Raw genomic sequence first — 25,707 nt, forward strand, 5'->3', positions numbered from 1 at the left:
CCAGGTTTGAGACCCCAAGGTCACCAGCTTGAGCGCGGGCTCATCTGGTTTGAGTAAAGCTCACCAGCTTGGACCCAAGGTCTCTGGCTCGAGCAAGGGGTTACTCGGTCTGCTGTAGCCCCACGGTCAAGGCACATATGAGAAAGTAATCAATGAACAACTAAGGTGTCGCAACATGCAACGAAAAACTAATGACTGATGCTTCTCATCTCTCCATTTCTGTCTGTCTGTCCCTGTCTATCCCTCTCTCTGTCTCTGTAAAAAAATTAAAATTAAAATTAAAAAAACAAACAAACAAACAAACAAAAAATACCAGATATTGAGCTAGCCCAGTGGACATAATATTTCAAACCTACTATTCTGCCTTTCATTTCCCCCACCTTTTCTCCCACAGGCTAGATAAATCTTAAAATGAGCTCCCTAGGAAGGTTTCCCTCAGTCTGCCTCAAACCCCTGGCCAACATGCACTTGGCTCTGGGGCTTTTTTCCCTAGAGCAGCGGTTCTCAACCTGTGGGTCGCGACCCTGGCGGGGGTAGAACAACCAAAACACAGGGGTCGCTTAAAGCCATCGGAAATACATATTTTATTTAAAAATGTATTGTATAATAAATATGTATTTTCCGATGGCTTCAGGCGACCCCTGTGTTTTGGTCGTTCAGCCCCCGCTGGGGTCCCAACCCACAGGTTGAGAACCGCTGCCCTAGAGGGAGCTATTCATTTCATGGTTTTGGGTTACTATCTGGTGTCTGTCCTCTCCACCTGTCTCTGTTACAGGGTCCCCTCTCTGTGAACCCAGGGTCTCGTGCATATGGGTCCATTAATTCCAGATACCGAAATGCAGCCTCTTTCTCTCTGAGCCCTCCCATGGCCCTTCTCACCAGGCTGGCTCCTTTAGGTCTTTGCTTTCTTCCACAATTGTATCCAAGGCATTCAAGACAGCTTCCAGGTTCCCCTCTTTTTTAATTTCAGAGATTTCCTCCTGAAGAGAAAGGAGGAAAGAGCGATGATACTAGACAAGTCTATAGTGGAAATATGCTAAACTGCTAATAGCACTTAGTAAGATTTGGGCTAAATTCTGTAGTGTCTTTATACAAACATTCCGATATTTCTACATGTGACTTTTACAGTAAGAAAATAAAGAATGACCTGGAACTCAGAGGTCACTAGTTCCAAACCCTGGGCTTGCCTGGTCAAGGCACATGTGGGAGTTGATGGTTCCTGCTCCTCCCCCTGTTCTTTCTTCCTCCCTCCCCCCTCTATTGCTCTCCTCTCTCTAAAACAAGTAAATTAAAAAAAAAAAAAACTTTATTTATTGATTTTACAGAGACAGGAGAGAAAGGGGAGCATGGAATGGGAAGTATCAACTCATAGTTGCTTCATGTTAGTTGTTTATTGCTTGCTTATTGTATGTGCCTTGACCAGGGCAGCCCAGGGTTTTGAACCGGAAACCTTGGCATTCCAGGCCGAAGGTTTATCCACTGCGCCACCACAGGCCAGGCTAAAATAAGTAAATTTTTTTAAAAAGGAAAAGAAAATAAAGAATGTCTGATCAGCCTGACCAGGTGGTGGCACAGTGGATAGAGTGTTGGACGGGGATGTGGAGGACCCAGGTTCGAGACCCCGAGGTTGCCAGCTTGAGTGTGGGCTCATCTGGTTTGAGCAAGGCTCACCAGCTTGAGCTCAAGGTCGCTGACTTGAGCAAAGGGTCACTCAGTCTGCTGTAGCCCCCCAGTCAAGGCACATATGAGAAAGCAATCAATGAACAACTAAGGAGCCATAACAAAGAATTGATGTTTCTCATCTCTCTCCCTGTCTGTCTGTCCCTCTCTCTGACTCTCTGTCTCTGCCACAAAAAAGGAAAAAAGAATGTCTAATCAGGCAGTGGCACAGTGGATAGAGAGTTGACTTGGGATGCCGAGGACCCAGGTTCAAAACCCTGAGGTTGCCGGTTTGGTCCCCAGTCAGGGCACATATGAGAGTAGATGTTCCTGTCCCTTTCCTGCTTCCTCCATTCCTCTCTCTAAAGTCAATAAAATAAACATTTAAAAACAAACAAAAATAACCCCTGAGGTTGCTGGCTTGAGTGCAGACTCCTCCAGCTTGAGCGCAGGGTCACCGGCTTGAGTGTGGGATTATAGACATGACCCCATTTTTGTTGGTTTGAAGACCAAGGGCGCTGGCTTGAGCAAAGAGTCACTGACTCTGCTGTCAAGGCACATATGAGAAAGCAATCAATGAACAACTAAGGTGCTGCAACTACAAGTTGATGCTTCTCATCTCTCTCTCTTCCTGTCTGTCTGTCCTTGTCTGTCCCTGTCTCTTTCAAAAAAAAAAAGGATAAAATGGAAAACATTTAAAAAGAGCCTGCAGCAAGCCTCTCCTTCGGCTCATCATCTGAGTACTGCAGGCCTTGCTGTTTTCCCCATGCCCTTGCTGATACCACATGTACACCTGGGTGCTTAAGGGGCCCATCCTGAAGTGTAACAGCAGGGAAGTTTAATTCTCAAAAGAGAACATGAATGGAAGCCTGTCCTTTCTATGTTCCCTCTAGCATGCAGTTCCACTGAATTCAACAATTTGTGAAATGCCTCCTGTGTGCCAGGCATTGCACCAGGTCTGGAGATACAAAGAAGAGGAAGACCCAGTCATGTCCTCGCTGAACTCACAGGTCTAGTGGGGCAGACAACATATAAACACATAATTATAATACAGGACAATGAAAGAAGGGGCATTTAAGATACCCATGTCATTTGAAGGGAGGGACAATTGCCACTGCAGCCTGATGGGCACAAAAGATAGTTACAGGGACTGAGGCTAGAAAGGGGTGGAGGGTAGGGTCCCTGCCTTGGGGGGGTGATGGTCTGGAGGCAGGATCCAAGCCAACAGTAACTGCTGGGCATCTTGCTACTCACCCGGATAGATGTCTGCAACTGAGTTATAAACCTGTCATAGATTTGCTGTGTCATCTCAGGTTGCAACTGGTAGAAGCACTTGTAACAGTCAGTGAATCTCTGGTAGCTGTGGTGGGAAGGAGAGATGGCAAAGATGGGAGAGTCAAACACATGGCCAGTCATAAGTCATTGGCTTTTGCCTGGGCACCTCTGCCTGTCATCACAGCCCTCTAGGTTATTGCTCTGGTTATAAGTGGTGGATGCAAAATGCCTCATTGGCAACGCCAGTCAGTCATTGAGGAAGGCTGAATCTCATCAGTCCCCGTTAGTCTCCCTTCTGCCCCTCTGCAGAGTCCCAGCTGATTTCAGGTTGTTTTCCCCTCAAGGGAGAGTCACAATTAATTCAGCCACACTTTTTGTTTCTGATACTTTATTGAGCATCAAATCACCAGGAGGGTTTTTAAAAACTCAGATTACTGGTCTGAGCACTTGGTCATTCCAGTCCCCTTTCAGGGCTAGATGAGGACAGGGCATGCAGCTTGTGAGAACTTTTCTTGTTCCTAAAGAGAGCAACTCTAGCAAGAAGGAACTGATGCCTTTTCCATAGGACATGACTGTATCCAGGTGATGCCTCCAATTCCCAGCAACCACGGGGGACCTGGCCTGAGGGCAGGGTTTATCCCTAAGGAGGCAGAGAGAAGGACAAATTGGAGTCTCTGAAGACATCGTCAAGCTGCTGAAAACACCAACCTGAGCCACTCTCCCTTGGGGCTTCTTGTCAGTGAAGTAATGGATTTCTATTGTTCAAGCCATTTAAAAATCAGGTCTCTGGCGCTGAGAGCATCTCACTGATACATCCTTTCTATCAAAAGTTACCCAGTACACTCCTAATAGCTGTTCCTCTTGGAAAAAGAAATAAGTTATATGAACTCTTTTGGCTGTCTTCTCTCTCTTCTCCTTACTCTCTCAGGCCCTTCCCCTTCTACAAACATTCACTGAGTGCCCACTATGTGCTGGTCACCCATCAGGCACTGAGTGGTGTGTCTCCCAGAGCTCCCAGTAGAGAGATGGCAGCAGACACAGAAACCCACACATGAAGATGGTGATGACCACTTGTGGAGAGTGCTTCAGGATTTCAGGGCTGAGAGAGTATGCTATGGGGATCATCTTTACGTTGGGGGCATAGTGAAGACCTCTTTGATGAAGCAATGTTCAAATGATCTGCAGAAAGGAGTCTTCGGAGGCATGAATGCTCACGTTTATGCTTTACTGTGGGTCCATATGCTCAACATTGTGGGTCAGGCTGGTGGATAGCCCCCCCCCCCCCCCCCGCCACCTTCCCCACCTTGGGAATTACTGCTGGGTCTTCCCCATTCCCCTGGCTGTCTAGGCCTCCTCACCCTACACAAAAATTACTTTCCCTAAATAATGTTTTCTGAAACGGGTGAAGAATAACAGCAGTGGTATACTGAAGTCAGTTCATAGCTGCTTGCTAAAGACAATTGTTAAATTTTCAGAAAATCTGTGAGCCAGCTGTTAAACACAGCCATTATTTAAAATTAAATTATATAGACTTACAATAAATTGTATTAAAAACATAGGTACTACTAATTAGTGAATACATACAACTTCCTAATCATTCTAACACATTTTGCTCTTAAGGTTGTTTATACCTATTGTTTCTATCTATGGGAATATACTATAAAGGTGTATGTACTGCTGTCCTTCTCTCAACTCTGTATATTGAGAGCTGGTTGTAAGCATCCAGTAGCATACCTCTGGGTAAGGGCGACAAGTGTCTCACCTTTTTGGCAATACATTTGGTATTAGTACACCGTGGACGCTAAACCTAGGTGATAAAAGGACAATACAAAGAACACAGATGTGCATCCTTTCAACTCTCAGCAGAGTCCCAGACATCTTGTTGTTTTGCTTCCGGCCCCACTAGCCACGCAGTCTGTGGCTACATGGAGGAATGTGGAGGGACACATGACTCCTAACAAACTGGGGCTGAAATCAAAACCAGGTAATTGTGGCTTGAAATGGGTTTGGCTTGGATCCAGGAGATCCTGTTCCTCCCCCCCCCCCCCCCCCCAGCCCACTTGACAGGAAGTGGGTCTGAGCTGGGCGTATCTGTCCTGAGTTTAAGGAGCTGGCAGCAGAGGGCCCAGGGCAGGGGTGTGACAAAGTCTGCCCACAGTGCTGCTCATAAACTCTTCTAGTGTCCTCCTTGGAGTCTGAGAACTCAGTGCAAGTGAAGGACTGTGGAAATGTGCATTCATGTAAGATGGGGAATATACACTGCAAACAAAAGGAGGGAAGGCAGCCTGACCAGGCGGTGGTGCAGTGGATAGAGCATCGGACTGGGGTGCCAAGGACCCAGGTTTGAGATCCCGAGGTCACCAGCTTGAGCGCGGGCTCATCTGGTTTGAGCAAAAGCTCACCAGCTTGGACCCAAGGTTGCTGGCTCGAGCAAGGGGTTACTCAGTCTGCTGAAGGCCCGCGGTCAAGGCACATATGAGAAAGCAATCAATGAACAATTAAGGTGTCGCAATGCGCAATGAAAAACTAATGATTGATGCTTCTCATCTCTCCATTTCTGTCTGTCTGTCCTTGTCTGACTCTCTCTCTCTGTCTCTGTAAAAAAAAAAAAAAGGAGGGAGGAGGGAAGGCAGCCAAATTGGAGGCCAGTGTAAGTCCAGGAAGAAAGTGATTCCTTTCTTTTTTTCCAGTTATTTATTTCTTTATAATTAGTAAGAGAGACAGCCAGGGACAGACAGAAGGAAGAGAGATGAGAAGCATCAACTCGTCTTTGCAGCACTTCAGTTGTTCATTGATTTCTTTCTTATATATAACTTGATGGGGGGGTGGGATGGGAGGGGACTCCAGCTGAGCCAGTGACCCCTTGCCCAAGCCAGATGAGCGCATGCTCAAGCTAGATGAGCTTGCCAGAGACCTTGGGATCCTTAGCATTCCAGTTCAACGTTCTGTCCACTGTGCCACCTCCTGGTCTGGTGTCTTTTTTTCTAAGTTTTATTGAGATATAATTGGCATATAGCACTGTTTAAGTTTAAGGTGTACAGCATAATGATCTGACCTACATGTATTACAAAATGATTACCACAATAAGATTAGTTAATACCCATCTTTTTTTTTTTTTTTCTTTACAGGGACAGAGAGAGAGAGTCAGAGAGAGGGATAGACAGGGACAGACAGACAGGGATGGAGAGAGATGAGAAGCATCAGTCATCAGTTTTTCGTTGCGAGACCTTAGTTGTTCATTGATTGCTTTCTCATATGTGCCTTGACCGCGGGCCTTCAGCAGACCGAGTAACCCCTTGCTTGAGCCAGCGACTTGGGTCTAAGCTGGTGAGCATTTTTTATTTTGCTCAAGCCAGATGAGCCCGCGCTCAAGCTGGCAACCTCGGGGTCTTGAACCTGGGTCCTCAGCATCCCAGTCAAATGCTTTATCCACTGCGCCACTGCCTAGTCTTTTTTTTTTTTTTTTTTTTTTTTTACAGAGACAGAGAGTCAGAGAGAGGGATAGATAGGGACAGACAGACAGGAATGGAGAGAGATGAGAAGCATCATCAGTTTTTCGTTGCGACACCTTAGTTGTTCATTGATTGCTTTCTCATATGTGCCTTGACCAAGGGCCTTCAGAAGACCGAATAACCCCTTGCTCCAGCCAGCGACCTTGGGTCCAAGCTGAGCCCGTGCTCAAGCTGGCGACCTTGGGGTCTCGAACCTGGGTCCTCCGCATCCCAGTCCGACGCTTTATCCACTGCGCCACCGCCTGGTCAGGCAATACCCATCATCTTTTGTAGATACAAAATAAAGTTTTTTCCTTGTGATGAGAACTCTTAGGATGTGCTCTTAACAACTTTCAATATACCATAAAGCAGTGTTAACCAAAGTCATCATGTTATACATAACATCCCTAGAACTTATAACTGGAAGCTTATACATTTTGACCACCTTCATTCCATTTCCCCTCCTTCAATCCCCTCAGTGATTCCCTTTTGAGAGCCAATTCAGACTTGGGTTCAGGAAAAGTGAGGCATTTTAGAAAATATTCATGACCATCCACCCGCAAACTGTCATTTTATCTTCTCATGTAAGCTGTGATAGCCTTGTGGATAGGGATGCCATCTGCAATGTCAATGGGACCTACAGGGTGCCCAGGACAATGTTGGATATGTAGCAGCACACAAGACACGCTGCAGACCAGGCAACTGGGACTGAGGTGAAGCCTGGGCTGCCTGGCCCCAGGCTGGTCCCACTACTGGCCATCTCCCCAACCCTGGACTTCAGGGTACCAAGACCTGGGTTACTTGAGTGGAGGAATCCTCTCCCAAGAGCATCCCTGGAGGCCTCTCTGCCAAGCCCCCTTTTCCCTCTGCTGGAATGGTCTCCCAGCCTTGGCTTTCCTAAGTTCTGGGTAAGTGCACTGGCTCTGAAGACAAACTGCCTGGGTTCAAATCCTACCTGTACCACTCACTGACTGATCTTGGACAACTTCTTTGCCTATATAAGCCTCAGTTCCTCTTCTGTCAAATGGTGATAATAAGGGCCCTGGCTGGGTAGCTCAGTTGGTTAAAGCATTATCCCAATACGCCAAGGTTGCAGGTTTGATCCCTGGTCGGCACATACAAGAAGCAACCAATGTGTCAGTTCAAAACCGTGGGCTTGCCTGGTGAAAGCATGTATGATAAGCAACAAGCAAGAAATGAACAACTAAACTGAAGGAACTATGAGTTGGTACTTCTTGCTTCCCCACCCCTCTCTCCGTAAAAATCAATAATTGAAATCTTTTTTTTTTTTTTACAGGGACAGAGAGGGGGATAGATAGGGACAGACAGACAGGAATGGAGAGAGATGAGAAACATCAATCATTAGTTTTTCGTTGTGACATCTTAGTTCATTGATTGCTTTCTCATATGTGCCTTGACCGAGTAACCCCTTGCTGGAGCCAGCGACCTTGGGTCCAAGCTGGTGAGCTTTTTGCTCAAGCCAGATGAGCCCGTGCTCAAGCTGGCGACCTCTGGGTCTGAACCTAGATCCTCCTCATCCCAGTCCAACGCTCTATCCACTGCGCCACCGCCTGGTCAGGCAATAAATTAAATCTTAAAAGGAAAATAAGAATTTCTAAAAAGAAGCAACCAATGAATGCACAACTAAGTGGAACAAGAAATTAATGCTCTCGCTCTCCTCAAATTAATAAATTTTTAAAATCAGGATAGTAACTGTCTATAACTCAAAAAATTACTGTGGCCTGACCTGTGGTAGCACAGTGGATAGAGCATTGACCTGGAACGCTGAGGTCACCGGTTCAAAACCCTGGGCTTGCTGGGTCAAGGCACATACGAGAAGCAACAACCAAGCAATGAACAACTAAAGTGAAGCAACTATGAGTTGATACTTCTCAATTCCCCCACCTCCTCTCTCTGTAAAATCAATCAATAAAATATTTTTAAAAAATTACTGTGAAGATTAAATAAGGTTACATATATAAATACTTAGTACAGCTCACAGCACATTGAAATGCTCCATGTTTGCTATAATTGCTGTTATTAGTCTCAAAAGAACAGACCTCACTGCACCCTCGTGGGAAATGAGGAACACAGTAACTTGACTTCTCAGAGTTGAAGTCTCCTCCCCTTAAGAAAACAAGTGCTTAGTAAAATGCAATTTGATTACAATTGCCTGTGCAGAAACCAACCCAGCTGTAGGAAGAACAGACTGGACCCATTAGAGATAAAATGTTAAACTGTGGCCTCCATCTAAAAGTGTTATATTTGCCTGACCAGGCGGTGGAGCAGTGGATAGAGCGTCGGACTGGGATGCGGAAGGACCCAGGTTCAAGATCCCGAGGTTGCCAGCTTGAGCACTGGCTCATCTGGCTTGAGCAAAAGCTCACCAGCTTGGACCCAGGGTTGCTGGCTCCAGCAGGGGGTTACTCGGTCTGCTGTAGCCCCATGGTCAAGGCACATATGAGAAAGCAATCAATGAACACCTAAGAAGTCACAATGCGCAACGAAAAACTAATGATTGATGCTTATCATCTCTCCGTTCCCGTCTGTCTGTCCCTGTCTATCCCTCTCTCTGATTCTCTGTCTCTGTAAAAAAAAAAAAAACAAAGAAAAAAAACCCCCTGCATTTACTGCCTGACCAGGCAGTGTGCTGTGGATAGAGCGCTGGACCGGGATGCGGAGGACCCATGTTCCAAACCCCAAGGTCGCCAGCTTGAATGTGGGTTCACCTGGTTTGAGCAAGGCTCACCAGCTTGAGCCCAAGGTCGCTGCTTTGAGCAAGGGGTAACTGGGTCTGCTGTAGCCCCCCTGGTCAAGGCACATATGAGAAAGCAATCAATGAACAACTAAGGTGCCGCAACAAAGAATTGATGCTTCTCATCTCTCTCCCTTCTTGTCTGTCTGTCCCTATCTATCCCTCTGTGTCTCTCGCTGTTTCTGTCACACACACACACACAAAAACAACAAAAACTGCATTTACTGAGTTTCCAAACAGAAATGACTATGTTAACTGATTTAGCCTATTTTTCTTTTATATACTATTTGAGACACCATCATTGTTTTTGAGTTTACTGTCAGCATTTCATTTACTGCATTTTTTTTTTTTTTTTTTTTGCGAGAGAGAGAGAGAGAGAGAGAGAGAGAGAGACAGCTAGGGACAGACAGACAGAAAGGGAGAGAAATAAGAGGCATCAATTCGTTGCAGCACCTTAGTTGTTCATTGATTGCTTTCTCATGTGCCCTGACAGGAGGTGGGGTAATACAGCAGAGCAAGTGACTCCTTGCTCAAGCCAGTGACCTTGGGCTTAAAGCCAGTGACTATAGGGTCTATGATCCCATGATCAAGCTAGCAACCCCGTGCTCAAGCCGGATGAGTCCACGCTCAAGTCGGTGACCTTCGGTTTCAAACCTGGGTCCTCCACATCCCAGTCTGACGCTCTATCCATTGCGCTGCCACTTGCTCAGGTTTTTACTGCACTTTTTAAAAAGTCAGCATAGCCTGACCTGGGAGGTAGCCAGTTTAAGACCCTGGGCTTGCCTGGTCAAGGCAAATGGGAGTTGATGCTTCCTGCTCCTCCCCCAACTCCTCTCTCTTTCTCTCTCTCTCTCTCTCTCTCTTTCCTCTTTAAAGTGAATAAATAAAAAAGAATAAAAAGAAACACAACCTCAGTATGAACTGAGTTTTCACATAAGATTAACTTAAAATTTGACTTCAAAATTATTTAAGCCAGAATCAAGCCCTCGTGACCCATCTGTCAGTTTATATATACAGGCAGATTGTGCAGGAATGGAAAGATAAGGCACAGACAAGTCAATGCGCTCCTATGGTGGTTAGTGCTTAGGCAGCCAAGTTTGCCTTCCTCACCCTAGTCCATAATTTGCTTGTTGCCCAACTGAAGGCCTATTTCACACCCTGTCCACCAGAGGGCAAGCAGGCACTGGCACTTCTCTGAGATCAAGACAAGCTGCTGATGGATAGAAGACAGGGATCATTGTGACAGAAATTTATGTTCTCCACCCCCCACCCACGACCTTCACAGCTACTCTTTTTATTAAGAAATGTTTCAATGGTCTTTTCCCTCTCCCTTGTCTTGTCCTGGGAAAACTAGACAGCCCCAGGACTGAGAAAGGGATGCGGGGACAAAAATGTTTCTTTTTTTCCACCTCTTCTTTTCCAAGTAAGAGGATGGGAGACAGAGACACATTCCTGCATGCACACTGACCAGGATCCACCCAGCAACCCTGACTGAGGCCAATGCTCTGTTCATCTGGGGCCATGCTAGCAACCAAGTTATTCGTTTTATTTTTAATTATTTTTCTATTTTACTGAGAGGCAAGGAGGCGGAGACAGACTCCCACAACATGCCCGGACCAGGATCCACCCAGCAAGCCCTCTAGAGGGCAATGCTCTGCCCATATCGAGCTATTGCTCCTTGCAACTGGAGCCATTTATTTATTTATTTATTTATTTATTATTTATTAATTAATTTATTTATTGTATTTTTCTGAAGCTGGAAACGGGGAGGCAGTCAGACAGACTCCTGCATGTGCCCGACCGGGATCCACCCGGCACGCCCACCAGGGGGCAATGCTCTGCCCATCTGGGGCATCACTCTGTCGCGACCAGAGCCACTCTAGCGCCTGGGGCAGAGGCCAAGGAGCCATCCCAGCGCCCGGGCCATCTTTTGCTCCAATGGAGCCTCGGCTGCGGGAGGGGAAGAGAGAGACAGAGAGGAAGGAGAGGGGGAGGGGTGGAGAAGCAGATGGGCGCCTCTCCTGTGTGCCCTGGCCGGGAATCGAACCCGGGACTTCCGCACGCCAGGCCGACGCTCTACCACTGAACCAACTGGCCAGGGCCTTTTTTTTTTTTTTTTTTTTACAGAGACAGAGAGTGAGTCAGAGAGAGGGACAGATAGGGACAGACAGACAGGAACGGAGAGAGATGAGAAGCATCAATCATCAGTTTTTCGTTGCAACACTTTAGTTGTTCATTGATTGCTTTCTCATATGTGCCTTGACCGCGGGCCTTCAGTAGACCGAGTAACCCCTTGCTGGAGCCAGCGACCTTGGGGCCAAGCTGGTGGGCTTTTCCTCAAACCAGATGAGCCCGCACTCAAGTTGACGAGCTCGAGGTCTTGAATCCGGGTCCTCTGCATCCCAGTCCAATGCTCTATCCACTGCGCCACTGTCTGGTCAGGCTGGAGCCTTTTTTTTTTACCACCTGAGGCAGAGGCCACGGAGCCATCCTCAGTGCCAGGGGCCAACTCGCTCTAATCGAGCCTTGGCTGCAGGAGGGGAGGAGAAGCGATAGAGAGAGAGAAAGAGAGAGAGAGACAAGTAAGAAGGGAGGGGTGGAGAAGCAGATGTATGCTTTTGTATGCCCTGTCTGGGAATTGAACCTGGGACATCCCACACACGGAGCTGACACTCTACCACTGAGCCAACCAGCCAGGGTGCAACCAAGCTATTTTTAATGCCTGAGGCTGGAGGCTCCACAGAGCCATCCACAGGGCTGGGGCAATGTGCTAGAAACAAAGGTTGCAGGAGGGGGAGGGGGAGGGGGAGGTGAAGAAGCAGATGGTCACTTCTCCTGTCTGCCCTGACCCACAATCAAACCCAGGACTTCCACATGCCAGACTGATGCTGTACTACTAAGCCAACTGGCCAGGGCCCAGAAATGTTTCTTGATGAAAAGAAGAGTGATTACTGATGAAGACTATTTTAAAATGTCTTTTAAAAATTAATCTCAATTACGTCTTTAGGCTATTAGATCTCTTGGATTAATTTAATCCAAGAGATTCTCCACCCCTCCCTTCTTACTTGTCTCTCTCTCTCTTTCTCTCTCTCTATCGCTTCTCCTCCCCTCCTGCAGCCAAGGCTCGATTAGAGCGAGTTGGCCCCTGGCACTGAGGATGGCTCCGTGGCCTCTGCCTCTTTTGTTGCTTGGATTCTCTGGAAACTGCTAGAAACCTGGTGAGAATTTGAAATTGGGACACTTTTTCTGAAAAAGATAAAAACTTCAAATTTGATAAATACTAGCATGAATATAAAAATACCATCATAATAACTGTATTCATTTATTCACTTGACAAACACTGAGCACTAACCTATCTCAGTGGCACAAACCCGAAGAGAAGAAAGTACAATCCTTGCCCTGAAAGGGGATATAATTTACAAGGAAAGACATCAATCACCAGGAAAAGGAGGCTGGAACAGTACAGGGGGCCCAGCTGGGGGCTCTGGGAAGACTCCCTGGAGAAGCCTAAGAGAGAAGTAGGAGTGTGCCGGAGGGCAGGAGAGACCCAGGCTGCATAGCTGAAGAGTAGTGTCCATATGCACCCCCACGTGTGAAGATGTACAAATAGGAAATGGTTACTGAGCATTGACTAGAAGCAGGCACTGTTCTAAGGACTTTACATGGAGTACTCGTTTTAATCCTCATAACTCTATAAGGGAGGTTCTATTATCATCATCCCCATTTTCAGAAGAGAAAGCTGAGGCAGAGAGAAGCTTGGCTGAAGTCACACAGTTGGGACAGGTGGAGCCATCTGGCTCTGGATCAGGTGCCTTTGGCCTCGATGGCACAAAGCCTGCAGGTTGGTTGAGGCAAGCAAGGAAGAACCAGACACGTAAGTCTGGACTATATCATGATGGAAGAAGCTAGAAAAGTTTTAAGCAGGGAAGGAATTTCAGAAGTGTACTTTAGAAAGCTCCCTTGTGTTGCTGTGTAAGGATGGACTTAAGAGGCAGTTGAGCCTGACCAGGCAGTGGCGCAGTGGATAGAGCATCGGACTGGGATGCGGAGGACCCAGGTTCAAGACTCCGAGGTCACCAGCTTGAGCGCGGGCTCATCTGGTTTGAGCAAAGCTCACCAGCTTGGACCCAAGGTTGCTGGCTTGAGCAAGGGGTTACTTGGTCTGCTGAAGGCCCGCGGTCAAGGCACATATGAGAAAGCAATCAATGAACAACTAAAGTGCCACAATGAAAAACTGATGATTGATGCTTCTCATCTCTCTCCGTATCTGTCTGCCTGTCCCTATCTATCCCTCTCTCTGACTCTCTCTCTGTCTCTGTAAAAAAAAAAAAAGCAAAAAGAGGCAGTTGAGATTATGGCAGACTCAAGCAAAGCAGACACAGTAAGGGTAGAAAGAGGTGGATGGACTGGAAACATAAAGAACAGAATCAACATGATAAGGCTAAAGTCTGATGAGTCATACCCATACTTCAGAAACAAGTCACTGACAGTAGCATGCATCATCTATCTGCACTTTCAAAGAGGGTGAGTTATTTCTGAGGCATTAGTCAGAATATCTTATGTATTAAACCAACCTTTTTTCTGTGAAGAACTGTTTCCTGTGAACACTAGTAGTCTTTGCCACTAGTTTAAAACTCTACCAGTTCATGTTCAAATACTGTTAGTTCTCTTTCTTAATGGTTGCTCTCAGACGTGGATTTTTAATCAATTTATTATACAAATCATACTCTGCACAGCACATCCCAGGCTGGACTTCTGGACCAAGACAGGCACTGGACACAGTTTAGTATCTAAGAATGCAGAACTGTCAATCACCTCTCACTCCCTAAGCCCTCATGGACTGATACTACATGTGATACAGCTGCTGGGTTGCTATGGGGACCTATAGCAGACCCAGCTTTCCTCTGAACAGTGTTGACTGGTCTTCAGCCAGGGCCCTGCCAATACCACCTCTATCCAATGGCCTCTCTTGGAGGATCCTGATTTGTAACAAAACATAGAAAAGAGATAGCCTCATCTGCTTGCTTTAGCTAAACAGGAGAAGGCTGTTTCTCAGAAGGTCCAGGAGGTTATGAGGACAGAAAAGATCCCTTCATTTTCAGAAGACAAGGCAGAGGTCACAGATGGTAAGCTCCAGCAGGGCCACATTTCTGTTCTGAAGCCTGAGAGAGGGCAGATGCAGGAATCTTTGCCTCAGTTGGTTCAGTGAAGGGAAGATGCCCTAACTGAAGACAGTAAGGTGCACGGTCTGTGGGATCTGAGAGCCCAGTGAGATCAACCATCTTCCAGTCACTCTGGGGTGAGTCATATAATTTGCCCTTCTAGTAAAGGTAATATTTACATAAAAAATATGCTAAGTTGTGGGGAAAATTAATCTGGGGTTTAGAAAAGGGACTTTTTTTTTTTTTTACAGAGACAGAGAGAGAGTCAGAGAGAGGCATAGACAGGGACAGACAGACAGGAATGGAGAGATGAGAAGCATCGATCATTAGTTTTTCTTTTTTTTTTTTTAAGAGGTTTTTTTTAAAATTATTTATTTATTTATTCATTTTAGAGAGGAGAGAGAGAGGGAGACAGAGAGAGAGAGAGAAAGGAGAGAGAGACAGGGGGGAGGAGCTGGAAGCATCAACTCCCATATGTGCCTTGACCAGGCAAGCCCAGGGTTTTGAACCGGCGACCTCAGCATTTCCAGGTCGACGCTTTATCCACTGCGCCACCACAGGTCAGGCACAACAATCATTAGTTTTTCATTGCGCATTGCGACACTTTAATTGTTCATTGATTGCTTTCTCATACGTGCCTTGACTGTGGGCCTTCAGCAGACTGAGTAACCCCTTGCTGGAACCAGCGACCTTGGGCTCAAGCTGGTGAGCTTTTGCTCAAACCAGATGAGCCTGCGCTCAAGCTGGCGACCTCGGGGTCTCGAACCTGGGTCTTCCGCATCCCAGTCCGACGCTCTATCCACTGCGCCACCACCCGGTCAGGCTTAATCTGGGGTTTAAAATATCCCTTTGGATCACTGACATATGAATATACTAGCTTTTACTATGCAGAGATTTCAGTCCTGGGCATAGGTACTTGTCTTTGAGATTGAGCATTTACAGTTAATGACTTGTGAAAGGGTCGAGTATTTGCATGCATCTTAAAAGGCTGTATTCATACATGTCATATATTGAGCCCTTCCTATGTGACAGCCACAGTAAGTTAGATTTAACCAAATGAAGGAAAAGATATTCTATTAAGGAAAAGCAGTAAGTGGAAGAAGCAGGTGGCAAAGATGAAGGGACAGTGGCAGCACTCAATGCAAAAGGGCTTATATGCATGTGTTTGTTTGTAGTGCATGCAAGTGTGCATGTATTAAATATATGCCCATGGTCTTAGCCATGGCTGGAGAGATAGGGAGGGGTCAAGGAGTGAAAGGCTTTGTATACTGAGCTAAGGAGCTTAGCTTTGATTCTGGAAGCAACCCTGAACCAATTAAACAATTTAAGCAGGAGAAGGTCAAATTTCAGCTGTACCATCTCGCTGGAGCAAGATTGAGGCTGGAAGTCCTGTCTAGAGGCTGGTGCGACTATCTAGCAAGAGATGATGAGGGCCTGGACTAGAGCACTGGAACAAGGATGGGAAGGAGGAAACTGAGGAGAGAGGTTAGAACTAACAGGGCTTGGTAGCTGACCAGAGGTGAGAGGGGCCTGACCTGTGGTGGCGCAATGGATAAAGCGTTGACCTGGAATGCTGACCTCACTGGTTTGAAACCCTGGGCTTGCCTGGTCAAGGCACATATGGGAAGCAACTACTATGAGTTGATGCTTCCCACTTCTTTCCCACCCCCCACTACTCTTTCTCCCCCATAAAAATCAAATAAACAAACAAACAAATAAATAAATAAAAAGTGAGAGGGAAGATGGGGTCAATGAGGACTTACAATTTCTGGCCTAGACAATGGGTAGATGGTGGTATTTTCAATCAAGTTAAAGACCCCAGAGGGAGGAGAAATTGTGTTTCTGCCACACCGAGCTTGGTGGTTCTGTAGGACACACTATCTGGAGATTTCAAGTAGAAAACTATTGGCGATAGAGGTCTGAAGCTCAGGGGAGATGTGTGGATTGGGAATCCTCATTTACTCCAAAACTATTTACTGTCTCCTTTGTGCAGGGCACTGTGATAAGCAATGAATAGAGAGAGTGGGGAACAAGACAAATAAGATCCTGTCTTCAAGGGTCTTAACATTTTATGCTGGGAAGAAGCTCTCAAACAAGTAAACAGGCAGACAATAGAACTTTATACCGTGGGTAAGTCCTATGAAGAAGTAAAATAAAGTGTCATGATAAGGAATAACCGGGGGAGAAAGGTGGCTTCAGAGAGGTCAGGGAAGAGATGGAAGAAAACCAACCTGAAGGAGCAAACATCAAGTGCAAATGTCTTCAGGCAGGAAAGCTCCTGATAGTCTAGGAAATATGGAGGTCAATATGACCTAGTACCATGGGAGGGGCACAAGAAGTAGGCAGGGGCTTGTGGTGCCTTGGAGGCTATGGTAAGAAGCATGACTCTGAGCGGCTTTCAGCAGCAGCAAGATATCAAATGGGATGAGGTCATTCATGTGAAGATGAAGTAAGGAAAGGGCAATGTTCACACATTTAAGGGAGAAGTAGAGAAAGAGGACCCCAAGGAGCTGCTAGTGAAGTGAAGGAGCAGAGAATGGTGTTGGAAGTCAAGGAAGAAATTTCAAGGATAGAGAAGTAGTTAACAGTGTCAAATGCTACAAGGAGCACAAGTAGGGTAAAGCCGAAAAAATATCCACAGTATCTAGCAACAGAATTATTAAATAATCTGGAAAGGAACAGTTTAAGGGACTGGTGGCAAACTGCCCTAAACTGAGAAAAAAAAATGGAGTTAGTAAACCAGAGCCTGAGAATGTAGAAACCTTAAGCCATAGCCTTGATGGCAAGGTAGTTAGGACAACTCAGGACTGGGCATCTCTCAGCCAAATTTATAGATGTAGAAAACTCCTGCCTAGTGGCCTCCATCTTCTCTATTAACAAGCTGTTCAGGTCATTTCACTGAGACCTGTGAGTTGATGCTTCTCGTCTTTCCCCCTTCAGAGACATTTTCACAGGCAGCAGGGAAACAGAACTAGCTCTCAGGGTATGAGACTCATGGGGCTCACTGAGGGCCCAGCTGAAGCCAAAAGCCATATTTTGTGGATGGAGTGAGTATTTTTCACCATGGGTGAGATTCTACAGTGCTGCCCAGCAAGCTGGGTACAGGGACGAAGAGTACAGACTCACCGAACTTGGAGTTTTGCCAGTTGATGGGTTAAAAGGAAGAGGGAGCCAAGGAGCTGAGAAACAGAAGTGTGGCTGCCTTGCATCTCAAACTCCAGACCTGTTTCTTTCCCTGAATTCTCAGTGGTCAGTGTTTTTCCCACATCTCAGTACATGGCACTACCCTCCACCCAATCACTATCATGAAAAGTTGACATCCCCCTGGAGTTCCCCTTTCCCTAATCTTCCCCTCCAATCCATTCTACCTCCAATCAGCTCACATCCACCCATATGTCTCAGCTGCACCACGTCTCTTACCTGGACCTCTGTGGCTCCTACCATGTAGTTAGCAGCCCAGGCACAGAACTTTTGGATGACAAGTTTTTCAAGGACAGACAAAATACTTTAGACTTAAAAAAATAAAATGGTGCCCTGGCCGGTTGGCTCAGCGGTAGAGCGTCGGCCTGGCGAGTGGGGGACCCGGGTTCGATTCCCGGCCAGGGCACATGAGAGAAGCGCCCATTTGCTTCTCCACCCCCACCCCCTCCTTCCTCTCTGTCTCTCTCTTCCCCTCCCGCAGCCAAGGCTCCATTGGAGCAAAGATGGCCCGGGCGCTGGGGATGGCTCCTTGGCCTCTGCCCCAGGCGCTAGAGAGGCTCCGGTGGCGGCAGAGCGACGCCCCGGAGGGGCAGAGCATCGCCCCCTGGTGGGCAGAGCACCACCGCCCCTGGTGGGCGTGCCGGGTGGATCCCAGTCGGGCACATGCGGGAGTCTGTCTGACTGTCTCTCCCCGTTTCCAGCTTCAGAAAAATACAAAAAAAATAAAAAATAAAAAAATAAAATAAAATGGTTTTCCCTGACTGATGGTGGCACAGTAGATAAAGAATCAACCTGGGATGCTCAAGTTTGAAACCCTAAGGCCTCAGCATGCGATCATGGACATGATCTCATGGTCACTGGCTTGAGGGCAAAGGTCACTTGCTCTGCTGTAGCCCTCAGTCAAGGCATATATGAGAAGCAATCAATGAACAACTTGTACCACAACTACGAGTTGATGCTTCTCATCTCTCTCCCTGCTTGTCTCTGTCTCTCTCTCTTGTAAAATAATAAATAAATAACATGGCTTCTAAGTATAAGCTCAAAATTGAATACTTATTATTTTAAAATGAATATAAAATGCAATATTATATCAACTGCAATTTTAATGTAATTAGATAAAAATGATATTTAATATAGTATGTGGATGCTTTTCTACCATAACCTAATTATTTATTTACTTATTAATTTTTTTATTGAGAGAGAGACAGACAGAGACAGAGACAGACAGGAAGGGGGAGAGATAAGAAGTATCAAGTCATAGTTGTGGTACCTTTGTTGCTCACTGATTGTTTTCCATATGTGCCCTGGTGTGGGTAGAGGGTGGGGCTCCAGCAGAGCCAGTGTCCCTTTGTTCAAGCCAGCGACATTGGGCTCAAGCCAGTAACCATGGGGTCATGTCCATGATCTCACTCAAGCCAGCGACCCTGTGTTCAAGCTGGCTACCCTGGGTTCTCGAACGTGGGTACTCAGCATTCCAGGCCAATGCTCTATCCACTGTGCCACCAACTGGTCAGGCTACTGTACAACTCTTTATACATGTTTATATAAGGCTAATGTATCTTTTTTTAGATTTTATTTGTTGATTTTTTTATATGGGGGGGAGTGGGAAGCATCAACTCGCAATAGTTGCTTCTTGTATGTGCCTTGACCGGGCAAGCCCAGGGTTTCAAACCAGCTACCTCAGCGTTCCAAGTTAAGGCTTTATCCCCTGCACCACTACAGGTCAGGCCATGTCTCCTTCATTCTATAAGCAGATAAAGGCAGTGAAAGAAAATATTATTGGCCTATTTTGCTTATGAGCATATGAACACAAATCTCATTAAATATAAATATATACAATATTTTTTATATATATTTTTTACAATATTTTTAAAATACATCATAATCAAATAGATTTATTCTAAAAATGCAAAGACAGTTTAACTTCCATAAAATCTGCCAATATAGATAATCAGCATTAATGAACCAAAGAAAAATTACAGGATCATCTTAATAAGAAAATATTTGGTAAGGTTCAACACTTAATTATGATTTTTTTAAAACTCTCAGCAAACTAGAAAGAGACAAAAACTTTCTTAATTTGCAAAAATGTACCAAAAACGTATAGTAAACTTTATGGAGAGATTTCAGTAAACATTAGGGATGCTTTACATTTGCACAAAGACAAATATATCTCTCTAAAAGTCCTTGATTATAATTTGGATGACTCTCACACAGGCAATGTTGAGGAAAGAAAGCCAGACATAAAAGGTAACATACTATATGATTTCATTTAGTGAAGTTAAAAAAAAAAAAGGCAGCTTGACCTATGGTGGCATAGTGGGTAAAGCATGACTTGTAATGGTGAGGTCGCCTGTTTGAAACCCCAGCCTTGCCCAATCAAGGCACATATGAGAAGCAATGAATAACTAAAGCAAAGCAACTACAATTTTACTCCCTCTCTCTCTAAAATCAATAAATAAAATCTTAAAAAAAAAAAAAAAAAGCAGGCAAAACTAATCTATGGAAACAGAAGTCAGGAAAATGACTACCCTTTCAACTTAAGATAAAGAGGGAAGAGAGCACATGAGTATCTCCTGGAGTTCTGGTTCTTGATCTGGGTGCTGGTTACATGGGTGTGCTGGGCACCTATGATTTGGGCACTTTGAGGGAGGATATACTTTAATAAGAGTGGAGCAAGACCCTGGCTGGTTAGCTCAGTCAATTAGAGTGTTGTCCCGAAACACCAAGGTTGCAGGTTTGATACCTAGTCAGGGCACATAGGGGAAGTGACCGATAAATGCATAATTAAGTAGAACAACAAATGAAGACTTCTCTCTCACTCTCTCTCCCTTCCTCTGTCTCTCTAAAATCAATCAGTTTAAAAAAAGACATTAAAAAAAAAAGAGTACAGCAAAGTTGCTAGATACAAGACCCTCGCTGGTTAGCTCAGTTGGTTAGAGCATCATCCTAACATGTCAAGGTTGCAGGTTTGATCCTGGGTTAGGGCACATACTAGCATCAACCAATGAATGCATGAATAAGTGGAACAACAACTTGATGTCTCTCTCTCTCTAAAAAATCAATAAAAGTTAAAAAGATTGCTAGATACAAAATAATCTTATAAAAATAAATAAATTCTCTAAGCATCAGCAACTAACTTTAAAAGAAAATAGAAAATGAGAGTATTCACAACAGCAAAAAAACAAAACAAAACAAAACAAAACTGTCAAGTATTAGGCAGTAATCTAAAAGAGAATGAATGAGTCCTAAAGAACTTTAGAACTTTACCGTACATTGCAAACAGCCAGTTTTTCCCAAATTGATATATATTACAATAACAGCCAAAATAGCAGCTTCAATGTTTTGAGGAACCAGAAAATTTCACTTTAAAGTTTACAAGGAAATATCAAGGTCCCCAAATAGCTGTGACAAATTTGAAGAGAAGAGAAACGAGGGGTGATTCACCTGCCCCAGACTTAAGTTTTCCTAAAAAGTCTTGGTTGGTATTAAGAATCCATATGCATTGCCCTGGCTGGTTAGCTCAGTGGTAGAGTGTTGGCCCAGTGTGTAGAAGTCCCAGGTTCGATTCCTGGCCAGAGCACACAGGAGAGGCGCCCATCTGCCTCTCCACCCCTCCCCCTCTCCTTTCTCTCTGTCTCTCTCGTCTGCTCCCACAGCCAAGGTTCCATTGGACAAAGTTGGCCCAGGCGCTGAGGATGGCTCCATGGCCTCTGCCTCAGGTGCTAGAATGGCTCCGGTTGCAACAGAGCAATATCCCAGATGGGCAGAGCATTGCCCCCTGGTGGGCATGCTGAGTGGGTCCCAGTAGGTCACATGCAGGAGTCTTGTCTCTTTGCCTCCCGGCTTCTCATTTCAAAAAAAATACCAAAAAAAAAAAAAAAGAATCCATATGCACTTGCACAAAGACAGGCAAAAAAGTCAGTGGTGCAGAGAGACTCAGGGGCACAATAAACAGAGGGACTTGTCATTTATAAAGGGGGATCCATAAGCAATGGGGACAGATGAACTGTTTAGTTGACAATGACTTGGAAAACTAGAAAAATGAGACTCGCTGAGACAACCACCTTACTCCTTAATCCAGACAGATTAAAGATTTATTTTTTTAAAGATTTTATTTATTTATTTTAGATGGGGCGGGGGAAGGGAGTGGATGGGAAACATCATCTCACAGGTGCTTCTCATATGTGTCTTGACCAGGCAAGCCCAGGGTTTCAAACTGGTGATCTCAGCATTCCAGGTTCACCCTTTATCCACTACACCATCACAGGTCAGGAAGATTAAAGATTTAAGTAGAAAGTAAATTATAAAATAGCCAACAAAAGCAAACACTGGAGATTATCTTTGTGACCCAGGTGTAAGTATAGCCTCTATAAACAAGACCCCAAAAGCACAAAACCATAAGAAGGAAAATGTAATCACATAAAAATTAAGGGTTTAACAAATAGATTAGGCAATACTTAACAATTTATAATGTCTATTTGAGGGAGGCTGAGAAAGTAGTCATGAGGATTCATACAGTTTGTGAGGAGGTCCCCTGAAATTACTGCATTTCTCTTTCTTCTTCATCCTCTTAGGGTAAAGTATAAACAACTAAAATCTGTGGGTTTAAAATTTGATTAAAGATTTCTGTTCCCCAAAAGACATTATAGACAAAATTAGCACCTAACAGACAGAGAAAGATTATTTCCCTCTTTAGTCTGACAAGAGATGGATTTCTACACTATACCAGGAACTCAAGCAGATCAAAATAAAAACCCCAATTTAAAAAAAGGGAGGGAGTCTGAAAAAAAAGCTGGAGGAAATGAGTAGGCAGTTCACAAAAGAGGAAGCCAAATAACTAACAAGTATATGAGGAAATCCCCAAATCTCTGAGGAAATCAATGACATGCAAATTCAAACAACAATGATACCCATTTCACAACTTCAGAAGAGCAAATGTTAGAATGGTGGATACCCAGTGATGGTGAGGCTGTAGGAGAAAGGAACAGCTTTTCTGGAAAGCAGTCTGACAAAATATAGGTAAACCCTCAGATCTAGTGATCTCTCTCCATTAAAGACCTTAGAAATTCTAGCACTACTTCATGAGAAGATGTACAAGGACATTCAACCTGGCATAATACATGGAGGCAGGAGTTGGAGGCAAGGAGGTGTCTATGGGAAGCAATGGGTAAGAGCTGGATGCTTATCATGGAATGACAAACACTGAAAAGCTCTGAACCATATGCACTTACAGAACATGGTTAGAGCTTTTGTAAAAATGGTGTTGCCCTGGCCAGTTGCTCAGTGGGTAGAGCATCGGCCCAGAGCAGCGACGTCCCAGGTTCGATTCCCAGTCAGGGCACACAAGAAAATTGACCAGCCTGACCAGGCGGTGGTGCAGTGGATAGAGCATTGGACTGAGATGCGGAGGACCCAGGTTTGAGACCCCGAGGTCGCCAGATTGAGCGCGGGCTCATCTGGTTTGAGCAAAAAGCTCACCAGTTTGAACCCAAGGTTGCTGGCTCCAGCAAAGGGTTACTCGGTCTGCTGAAGGCCCGCGGTCAAGGCACATATGAGAAAGCAATCAATGAACAACTAAGGTGTTGCAACGCGCAATGAAAAACTAATGATTGATGCTTCTCATCTCTCTCCGTTCCTGTCTGTCTGTCCCTGTCTATCCCTCTCTCTCTCTCTGAAAAATAAAATAAATAAATAAATAAATAAATAAATAAATAAATAAAAGAAAAGAAAATTGACCATCTGCTTCTCTCCCTCTTCTTCTCTTGCCAGTAGCTCCATTGGTTTGAACATCACCTGGGCGCTGAGGATAGCTCAGTTGGTCCAAGCACTAAACATAGCTCAGTTGATTGGAGCATGGCCCCAGAATGGGGTTGCCAGGTGGATCCTGGTTGTGGGGGGGCACATGCAGGATTCTGTCTATCTCCCCTCCTCTCACCTAAAAAAAATGTTGTTGATGCTACAGTGCCCTTCAGACTAGGTGTGTGTTCACTGTATGTTATAGTATAATTTCTGGTTCCTTTACCCAACATGCCTAACAAACTTTTTATCCAGTCACTCACAACCTGCGATTCAATGTATAAATCCAATAGCACACATCTTGTGCATAACTATTCTAAAGATTTCTTTAATCGATTTTACCGGTGGGGGGGAAGTGGAGCAAGAAGCATCAACCCATGGTTGCTTCACCTTAGTTGTTCACTAAGTGCTTGCTCTATGTGCCATGACCGGGCAATCCCAAGGTCTCAAACTGGTGACCTCAATGCTCTATCCATTGCACTACCACAGACCAAGCATAAAAGGACCTTATTTTGTATACTATACATATCAGAATAGTGTATATTGCCATATTATGAAAAAAGAAAAAAGTTTGCATAGTAATAATGCAGTCAACTACACAAGTATCATACCAACTAAAATACCAAGTAAACCTTGAACAATAAAAGTGTTGAGTGAAAAAAATATGTAGCACAATTATGATTCATATAAACTTAAAACATACACACACAAAACATTTTACAAGGAAACGAACATATTCAAATGTCACTTCCTTACACTCACATTAACCCAGACCCCTTTCCCCACTGCTATTCCTTTACCTTGATTTCTTTTTCTTTCTTTCTTTCTTTTTTTTTGACAGAGACAGAGAGTCAGAGAGAGGGACAGATAGGGACACACAGACAGGAAGGGAGAGAGATGAGAAACATCAATTCTTCGTTGTGGCTCCTTAGTTGTTCATTGAATGCTTTCTCGTATGTGCCTTGATGGGAGGAGGGGGGGCTACAGCAGAGAGAGTGACCTCTTGCGATCTTGGGCTTCAAGCCAGCAACCTTTGGGCTCAAGACAGCAACCATGGGGTCATGTCTATGATCCCACGCTCAAGCCAACCCGTGCTCAAGTTGGTGAGCCCATGCTCAACCCAGATGAGCCTGCGCTCAAGCTGGCAACCTCAGGGTTTCAAACCTGGGTCCTCCACATCCCAGTTCAACGCTCTATCCACTGTGCCACCGCCTAGTCAGGCTGATTTATTTTTCTCTATGGTACTAGAATGTCTACTCCATGACAACAGTAACCTTTCCATCTTTTTTTATTATTATTAATTTTAAAGAGAGAGAGGAAGGAAGGGAGGGAAAGAGAGAGAGAGGAAGGAAGGAAGGGAGGGAGACAGGAAGAAAGAAACATCGATTTGTTGTTCCACTTATTCATGGATTCATTGGTTGATTCTTGTATGTGCCCTGACCGGGAATCAAACCTGCAACCTTCATACATCAGGACGATGTTCTAAGCTGAACTAACCAGCCAAGGTACAACCTTTCCACCTTGATCACTGATATACCTCTAGCTCCTAGAACAAAGCCCATGACATTACAGAGATGGTGGATAAATATTTGTATCCAAATAAATGAAAAATGGAGGACATATAACCAACAGAAAGCAGGGCCTATGGAGAGGGGAGAAGAAGGCAAGAATGAGTAGGGAAAAATCAATCAACCAATCAATGAATCAAAGGAAGAAGCTTGCCTGGACATATAATGATGTGTCACAAATAGCCCATAAAAATAATTACAATTGAGAGGCGAGACAGCGGAACCGCAGCTATGAGTGAGGCTGATGTAAATCCGAAGGCCTACCCTCTCGCAGATGCCCACCTCACCAAAAAACTATTGGACCTTGTTCAGCAGTCATGTAATTACAAGCAGCTTCGGAAAGGAGCCAATGAGGCCACCAAAACTCTCAACAGAGGAATATCTGAGTTCATTGTGATGGCTGCAGACGCTGAACCCCTGGAGATCATCCTGCACCTCCCACTGCTGTGTGAAGACAAGAATGTGCCCTATGTGTTTGTACGCTCCAAGCAGGCCTTGGGCCGGGCCTGTGGAGTCTCCAGGCCTGTCATCGCCTGTTCTGTCACCATCAAAGAAGGCTCACAGCTGAAGCAGCAGATCCAGTCCATTCAACAGTCAATTGAAAGGCTCTTAGTCTAAACCAGTGGTCTCTGCCATATTCTCCTGCTGACTCCTCCCCCTGGGGTCGTCATCCTTACCTCGCCCCCTCCCTGAATCTCTCCTTCCATTTTCTCTCTGCCATCTTTCCTCCCTTTTGAAAAATGAACTAAGGCACAAAACAGATGAAAGCAGAGTAGTGACACCATTCAAAAGGAGGA

At 45.1% G+C, this 25,707-nt stretch overlaps 2 protein-coding genes across 3 annotated transcripts in view; one reads left to right on the top strand and one right to left on the bottom strand.

Moving 5' to 3' along the window:
- The window catches only part of PMF1 (polyamine modulated factor 1), a 33,822-nt gene that overhangs the window by 5,004 nt on the left and 3,111 nt on the right, over window positions 1–25,707 (bottom strand). For both annotated transcript variants that reach the window (XM_066362202.1, XM_066362201.1), the window contains exons 2-3: window positions 2,914–3,019; window positions 880–980 (exon numbers count right to left, since the gene is read on the bottom strand). In XM_066362202.1, coding sequence (XP_066218299.1) covers window positions 880–980; window positions 2,914–3,019 — 207 coding nt within the window. The remainder of the gene's footprint in view (window positions 1–879; window positions 981–2,913; window positions 3,020–25,707) is intronic.
- On the top strand, window positions 25,121–25,636 carry LOC136390980 (NHP2-like protein 1). Its single transcript, XM_066362204.1, has one exon. It carries the CDS (start codon window positions 25,142–25,144, stop codon window positions 25,526–25,528), a length of 387 nt encoding a protein of 128 aa, XP_066218301.1. The 5' UTR covers window positions 25,121–25,141; the 3' UTR covers window positions 25,529–25,636.

This window comes from Saccopteryx leptura, chromosome 2 (assembly GCF_036850995.1).
Source record: "Saccopteryx leptura isolate mSacLep1 chromosome 2, mSacLep1_pri_phased_curated, whole genome shotgun sequence".
NCBI lineage: Eukaryota > Metazoa > Chordata > Mammalia > Chiroptera > Emballonuridae > Saccopteryx > Saccopteryx leptura.